The sequence below is a fragment of the Limulus polyphemus genome, unplaced genomic scaffold, assembly GCF_000517525.1.
Source record: "Limulus polyphemus unplaced genomic scaffold, Limulus_polyphemus-2.1.2 Scaffold5057, whole genome shotgun sequence".
Classification (NCBI taxonomy): Eukaryota; Metazoa; Arthropoda; class Merostomata; order Xiphosura; family Limulidae; genus Limulus; species Limulus polyphemus.
Genome location: NW_013670667.1, coordinates 34,782 through 43,456, shown reverse-complemented (window position 1 = coordinate 43,456; position 8,675 = coordinate 34,782). Strand labels below are relative to the sequence as shown.

The following is an 8,675-nucleotide window of genomic DNA, read 5'->3' as shown; positions in this document are numbered from 1 at the left end:
AACATGAATAAGAAGTAGTATGATATGACTTGTAATTAAGTAAGGCAAGGTTAGTGACTGTTTCTTAACCTACAAACCTATAACATGAATAAGAAGTAGAATGATATGACTTGTAATTAAGTAAGGCAAGGTTAGTGACTGTTTCTTAACCTACAAACCTATAACATGAATAAGAAGTAGTATGATATGACTTGTAATTAAGTAAGGCAAGGTTAGTGACTACGTTTCTTACTTGTTGGCTTTCCTCTGGTGAGACAGTGCCAGTGTTTTGTCATTAAGAGATTCAAACAATGCCATCACAAGGGTGCGGAGGTCAGCAAGGGTAGAGGGATTGTTAGGTAGATCCAAGAAAGGGTTACTTTGCAGAAGTTGTTGTACTATACAATTCGTAAAGAAGAAGAAGAAAATGTGTTTAAATGAATTAAGAGAATTATTGTGGTTGGTAAAAAATGTCATGCATGTACTAAAAAAGATATTAATGCAAAGCTATACAGGGGTTATCTGCTGGTCCTGGTTTTGAAGTGACTGACAAGAGGAAAGGCACCTAGTCAATAGCTCCCACCATCAACTCTTGAGCTACTCTAATAAAATAGTAGGACTTGACCATCACTCGTATAACACACTCATGGCTCTAAAGCATAGAGCATGATTTGTTTTTTTTTTGCATTAACAGGACGTGAACCAAAGACCCTTAGATCCATAGTCTGGCACTCTAACCTCTCAATACTAAATCCTCTTTTGTGAATTTTAAAACTAAGAACACAAAATAAAAATTCAATATAATAATAAAGAAGAGGAGTAAATGTTCCGCAGATGGTTAAAGAATGGAGATACATGCAAGGACGACTTAGTCTCACACAAATTAATGCTGGTTATTTTTCATAAATATGCAATGGGTCTCGTTTAGGTTATGACTATTGCCAACAGTCTTGAACTTCATAGTTTATAAGGGCATTTTTGAACTATTTTATTCTCTTACGATGTACCTTATATTTTTCGAATCATTAACTAAATTTTATAATGTCCCTTAATCAATTCACAAGGAGAAAAAAAAAACTTTCACAAGAATTTTGTTTTAAAGTTATGATTTAAATAATGAAAGCTGACAAAACGTTAGAGATTAATGGGCCTTAAATTTTTGATCAAAATCACGTAAACTGCAAATGGTTTTTTTTTGGTTCTTTACAGTTCTCGGAATTGAACAAAAGTCCCCCTTTGCAACACAAGAGATAGATCTTTACACAACTCTGATTTTGAAGTGGACAAATGTGGAAATAATTCTGCGGATTACGTGATTTTTTATCGCAAATAATTTTTTCTTTTTTTTTTTATAGAAATTTTAGGAGAAACAAATTATTAGCTAAATGAAGATGATTTTGGTTAGATAAGAAATTTGTTAATGATGTTTAACTAGAAACTTTTGGTGGAAATAGCTTGATTTTTACCTTGTTTGCTGCTAATTAACACCCCTCCATTCCCACTTCCAAACTTCAAACCAGTACGAGACCTCTTCTTATCCAGTGTATTCTAGAGAAAGCATTAAAACGATCAAGTGTATCAATCCAACAAGTGTAAGAACTCACTCATATATGTGTTGAGATACACAAATACTTAACGATGCATAAGTAACTAATTTACAACAATTGTCTTGGCAAAAAATTAATAAACTTTTTGGTCCAGACAGTTTGTTTCTTCACATTTTCATAAAGTTATGTATCAAACTAGGTCCATAAACATTACTAGGCAAAACAGATTTTTACAGCAACAAATTGTAGCATTTAAAATTGCAGAAAGAAAAGGATTGAAAGCCTTACAACAAAGATTTAATCCCTTCCAGACCAGAAGGTTTCAATGATAACCCTTGATTTTTTTTTCCTTCTTACAGTGGACACAATTATCCAAATTCCACGAAAATTAAAACAAACTTACTAAATAGTATCCAGTTTTGGCTTACAAACAATCACATAGTTTTATTTAGTTTTTCATCATTTTTTTTTGTGTTGTGAAAATTTCCAAAATTTTGTTTGAGATGCTGTTTTGAAAGAAATATTAGAAATACTTCCCTCGATTTCAGAATTTTTTTTTTTTTTATATATTAATAAATTTCAATGTGGTTGATATACATTAACTTATTAAAAAAACTACATGACCTGACAAAGATTTATTGGCAACCTAGGATCTTTCAAAATGGCTTCATGTCAGACTAAAGTAACAATATCCTTGGTCGAAATCAATTTATATCCGATAAATATACTTTATTTTCATTAAATTATAAGTCCTTTTATTAATGTGCATTGATTGATTATGATAATCTTAACAGCATGTAATAAATGAGGATTCGAATCAGCAGAATATTTTGCTATCACCTAACTTACTTTCTAAGCCTATCTAGGCTTACCTGAGGGACTGGTCATAAGTTTATAGTTCCTCTAACAGAGGAAACAATGGAATCTAATGGGAAGTTCAGAAGGCCTAGAAACAAACCATAGATCTAGGATATTGTTTATAGTTCCTCTAGCAGAGGAAACAATGGAATCTAATGGGAAGTTCAGAAACCATAGATCTAGGATATTGTTTGTAGTTCCTCTCGACATTGTTTGCACTTACAAAAATAATTTTGTTTTAAACTGTTTGTTTGAAAGTTGCAAGTTGATTTTTTGAATATCCTAGATCTATGGTTTGTTTCTCAGGTGTCGAGTGCAAGCCTGAATATTAATTTCACAAATTGTAAAAGTAAAACATAATAATTCTAACTATTTCAACAGAGTTTTATTCAAAAAGTATTTTGGAACTGATATTTTATCATTTTGTAACATCTATTTAGTTTAATGACAAAAACAAAAATATTTCGTACTTGTATTCCTGTACAGCTCTAAGGAATCGACTTCTCTCGTGAACCATTTATTGATTTTTTGTTAGGATTTTTCTACCTATCCCAACGCATGGATTTATGTATGTTAATAAACTGTTATCTCTTCTCAAGGTTTTGTGTTGTTTGTCTTCTCTTTCTCTAATGTTATTACTACAGCTATTCATTCTCATCCTTTATGACAGCATGTGATCTGAACAACTTCTAATGAAGCTCAGCTTTTAAAATAGCTACATGGAATTGTAAATACCACTAGGTAGAAGAGATTATGGATTATTTATATCAATGTAGAGTGAATAAAGTTAAGTGAGAAGTAATTTATGGTTTTATGGGAAAGTCAAAAGATATTCAGCATCTTGCAGAGGAAACAGTGGAATCTAATGGGAAGTGCAGAAGGCTTAGAAACAAACCATAGATCTAGGATATTGTTTATAGTTCCTCTAGCAGAGGAAACAGTGGAATCTAATGGGAAGTTCAGAAGGCTTACAGGTTTCCTGGGACTAGAGGGAAGACAGTTAGTCAGTAGAATCTTCTGCTAATTTTTGGGCTACTATTTTCTGAGTGAGAAGAAAATTTTTCTCACTAATTTTCTAGCAAAGATTAATCTTTAGAAAGGAATAGAAATTTTTCAATCCAGTTTAATTCTCGAGTGAAAAAATTTTTGACAGAAGCTGCAAGTATGCAGTTAGTTATCAAAATAAAGAAAATAAAAGCCATACTTATGTAATTACAAATTAAGAACTAAGCAGACACACATATATTTAGTGATTCGTACTTCCCGATCAGAACATAAACTTACTTTATATTTTGAAAGTGAAGACAATAACATCAACTTTTCTTCCTGTAGTTGCTTGACACGCTCCTGCAAGTATCTAAAACAAAATAATGTAAAATCTTGATAATAAATACTCTCGTTTTGAATGACTATTTTAAACTAACTTCTGACACTTAATTAGTAAAAAAAAAAGGATTTTGTTTTCAATTTCAAACAGGGAGTGTTTTGAAAAAATGTGCAATATAATAGCTAAAATATAACACGAGTATTAAATATAGAACATTAGGTAAATAAACACAGATATCAAAATTTGAAGCTGGCAAAGCTTTAACAAAAAAATTGTAGACATGGTCAACGAAATACTTTCGTAATGTCTGTTTGGTCCAAACCTGTTTTCCATTAACACAGCATCAATATCAACGATTCGATGCTCTTTGCCATGAATTGCTAAGTTCAGCTGCTGGTTCAGTCTATTCACTTTGTGATGATATGCATCTCTAACGGTAACAAGTTCTTCCTTTTCATCTAGAACAGCCTGTAAATCTCTTTCTAGTTGCGAACACTACAGAGGAAAACAGATGTGCCAGAGTGTGATATTAAGGGGGCACACACTAAAACAAAGTTTATTTCATTCACTTTAACCAATAAATTATGAAGTTTGCAGGAAAATCAGAACCATATAAAAAGTTTTATACTTGTCTTTTCATGATAAAAATAAATAAAACAGGCAAAATTATTTTATGTTTTAAAAATTTATCCTTTTCAGTTTCTACTGGAGCAGAATGAAAGACAAACTAACACACCAGCTTGTGAGCTTGTTGCCTTAAAACCAGTGATAATGGAACAGATAATATTATGCATATATAAATAAAATCATAGCCAAGGTCAGGATAAGACAGGAACTGGATCTAAACATTTATCTTGTTAAGCGTAACTAAGCTTTAAGCAATGTATTTATGATGAAACAGAGGTGAAAGTGAGTGCCATCTACCTTACAAAGATAAAACTTTATTGAAAGAGTTTTAATAAAGAAGACCAAGGTGCCATTTATTTCTAATTACTCTACGTGTAATAGAACTCACGGCAGGAAAATGGTTAAATTACCTTTTTTGTAAAACAATAAATTTCACCAGGCATAGCAAAACAGTTTCAAGATAATATACTGCTTGGTATGTGTGAAGCATTTAGTTCAAAACATCAAACATTGAAACTTACTTTGTATTGTAAGTCTTCCATTTGTTTAACTAAATCTTCCTTTTCTACAGGAGTAAACTGATGGTCAAAACTTTCATCTAAACTATCAGACCTCTGGCGAGCAAGCTGATGACGTAACAGCTACAAATCACAACATTGATATCAACACCAAACATTTATTTACTTTGTATTAAAAAAGCAAATTTAATACTCTAACAGATTCACTTAGACTCATTTCAAACGTTAGAAACTTTCAAAATTAGAACGTATAACAAAAAATAAATCAAGCAAGATAAAAATAATTAAAAAAACATAAAAAGGACATATTCATTTAAAGAAATTAAATGGTGATAAGTTTTTCCTTTTTCACCTAGAACAGCCTGTAAATCTCACTCTTGTTGCAAACACTACAGAGGACAGATGTGCCAGAGTAAGATGTTGATGACAAAAAAAAAGGTACACACTAAAACAAAGTTTATTTCATTCACTTTAACCAATAAATTATGAGGTTCGCAGAAATATCAGAACCATATAAAAAGATTTATACTTGTCTTTTCATGATAAAAATAAATAAAACAGCCAAAATTATTTTATGTTTTAAAAATTTATCCTTTTCAGTTTCAATTATAGCTTTACCTATCAAAAACAGAAATAAAATCTGCCAAAACTGTTCAGATGTCTGATTTGGTTTCAACAAGATACTAAGTACACTACATGACCATTGGGATATACAGCACTAAAACAGAAATCACTGAAACTGAAAAAAAAAAGGCAGTTTTAGAATAAATATTAAAGACACAGTAATACCAAAAAACATTATTAATTATGGACGTTTATATATTCCTTCAGATGTTTGTAGTATCACCGTGTTTTTAATATTTATAATAACACTTCATTTTCCACCCGACTAATCAACTTTTAATTTTTTCACATTGATGTTTGATTATTCTCCTTCTTAAAAAGATTTTCTAAAACAGATTTCCAGTTGACTTTCATACATCATGTTTGATTCTGTGTTTGAATATAATAACAATAATCTTATGAAATAACTACTATAAGAAATTTGTCACGTTAGTGACATATAATGGATGACTGTAACACTGTAGTTGTTATTTTATCATGATAGATGATTCTTTTATGTAAAACCAAATAGCAATAAACAATTAAACAAGCATGAATAATTCAACTTACAACAATGAAACAAACATGAGTCATCTAATTTACAACAATAAAATATATCATCCAAATTACAACAATGAAATCCCTTCCAATTTCTTGTCAAACCTGTACTGTACCAATTTCACATCATAAGTACAAGTGTTGATTTAAGAATTCTTGTCAAATGTCAAACTGGTAACAAGAAAACTAACAAACATGAGTCATGATTTCTTCAAGACTGAAACCTCTGGATCTGATGGAAGGACACCTGGAACAAATACTGGGAGGAAGAAGGTAGGGAGGAATAGGCCAATCGAACCAAAAGACGGACCCAACTGGTAAGGGAAGAAGGTGAAAGATCACGAAGGGAGGAAGATTGCCAGGAGATAAAGAGTCAAGAACATGTACTCTGGAAGGAAGTAGTATGGGCAATATAACAACGAAGAGTCATGACCGGACACAGAAGCCTATCTGGATCCAGTCGAAAGGTAAAGATTGGAAATGGAAGGAAGGGAAATAGGAGAAAAGGAGGAACCATCCACCTAAGCTGCAGAGGTCTTAAGGAGAAAGGAACGATCTGAATAAAGGAAAAGATAGGTAGCGGGATAAAGGGTACGTGAAATGTCAACGGCAAACAAACCAGACCGTTGATGTCCACAGGTTAAGAGAAGAAGGAGATATGTTTTAAGGGAAAGATGAAACATGGAACAAGAGGAAAGTAGTTCAAATGGAGGACCACATTAACATCCCAATTCAGAAGGGAAGGACGCCTGGGAGGGTGATGTATACAGAAAAAAAACGCATGAGCATGGTAAGAACAGGGGAAGTAAAAACTCTACAGTATCAGGAAAAACAAAAGGTATGAGATAAGTCCACCCAATATCCCAAAAGCGAGGAGACTGAAGACCCATGGTCAAAGAGCCAGGGAAGAAAATTTACCACACGAGCCACAGTAGGCCAGACAGTGGGAAACCCCCTAGTTATAGACCAATGACAGAACATTTCCATTTGTGTTGGTACACCTCCTTGGAAGATGGATGAATAGAACCAGCCAACGAGAAAGCGACTTGACGTGTGAAACTGGATCTTCTCATCAAGGACTGGACAAAAGCCAGACGTGAATATGCAGGACATGAAGGGTTGGATGTAGGACGTGTGACTGAAGTTGACGAAAAAGGTATGGAGAAAGTGGAAGAGGGACAGAAGGAGAGAGGAGCAGTTGCTGTAACCATGGAAACCAAGGCTGAGCTGGTCAATAAGGAGCAATCAGGAGGATCCCACAAGGAGTGGATGAGAGAAGTCACCTGATGATGTGATCAGATGGGTGGGTACACATAAGGATACTTGTGTGACCAATCCTGCCAGAGCCTGTGGATGAGGCAAAGGTGACCAAAAGAGAGGTAACTTTATGTTGAGGCTCATAGCAAAGGCATCCATGTGGGGAGAACCCCACCAATGGCAAAGAAAATGAGGGGATCTAATGACCACTCTTTGAGATATATCCAACTGGGGCGTGAAAGACGATCCAAGACCAGGTTGAAACCACCCGGCACATGACACAATAAGATGAATGTGATGCGCATGGGTCCAGTATAAGAGATCTAACATCCAAAAACATAGATCTCTGGACCGGGTGCCTCTTTGGTGGTTGATATGTGCCAACACTGTAGAATTGTCCAAATGAATCATCACCAGACAATGTCAGGTGAGAAGAAGGAAGTGATGCTACCCCATCCCTGAAGGGATGCGTCCGTGAAAGGTTGTAGATCTGGACGCGGGGAGGAAGTGGCACACCCACTGACATAAGGACTTTGTCCAACCACCAAAGCAGATCACCTCACAGGGAAAAAGGAAGAGAAATGGGAGTGGAAAGAGGATCCTGAGCAAGGTTCCATTGATCGTGAAGTGCCCACTGAAGGGATCTCATATGGGCATGACCAAGGGGGCCCAGTGATGTCATCACATCCCCCAAAAGCAATAGAACCTCATGAACAGCAAGTGACTGAGCCGAGACAGTGTGGCAAACCAACCGTTCCACTGAACAAAGTCGTAAAGGAGAGGGCTGGGCCCGACTGATATGAGTGTTGAAAAAGACCCTCAAATGAATAATGGGATTGACCGTCACATTATAGTGCCCCCACAGCTGAAAGAGCGAGCATGTTTGGTTAAATGGGGATTCGAACCTGCAACCCACAGACTGCGAGTCAAGCTCCCTAACCTCCTGGCCATGCCATGCCCATTTCTATTTAAGAACATATGAAACAGCATAAATCTAAATTTTCTTAATCCTTAAAACAATACAAGATAAACTATGATACACTTAATTCTCAAAGGGATACAGGACAAACCAATGTTTAATTCTTAAGGATATGATTCCCCTCAGCTGTGGTGATAATCTCTGACTTAAGAAGGCAGCAATGCAGCAGTAATGTATTTAAGTTCCCCCTCTGGGTAGGAATTTTATTTCTTTATACCTCTGTATAATTTGATTCAGCTATGGTCTTCTTTGCTGCCACTGTTTACTTTGTATGAATACGATGGACCTCTGTATAATTTGATTCAGCTATGGTCTTCTTTGCTGCCACTGTTTACTTTGTATGAATACGATGGACCTCTGTATAATTTGATTTAGCTATGGTCTTCTTTGCTGACACTGTTTACTTTGTATGAATACGAAGG

At 34.6% G+C, this 8,675-nt stretch overlaps 1 protein-coding gene across 2 annotated transcripts in view; it reads right to left on the bottom strand.

Annotated features, from left to right (window-relative positions):
- LOC106472061 (coiled-coil domain-containing protein 149-like) overlaps positions 1–8,675 on the bottom strand; it is a 24,981-nt gene that overhangs the window by 7,549 nt on the left and 8,757 nt on the right. For both annotated transcript variants that reach the window (XM_022400672.1, XM_022400673.1), the window contains exons 5-9: positions 4,860–4,979; positions 4,034–4,206; positions 3,669–3,741; positions 1,446–1,527; positions 233–377 (exon numbers count right to left, since the gene is read on the bottom strand). In XM_022400672.1, the coding sequence (XP_022256380.1) occupies positions 233–377; positions 1,446–1,527; positions 3,669–3,741; positions 4,034–4,206; positions 4,860–4,979 (593 nt within the window). The remainder of the gene's footprint in view (positions 1–232; positions 378–1,445; positions 1,528–3,668; positions 3,742–4,033; positions 4,207–4,859; positions 4,980–8,675) is intronic.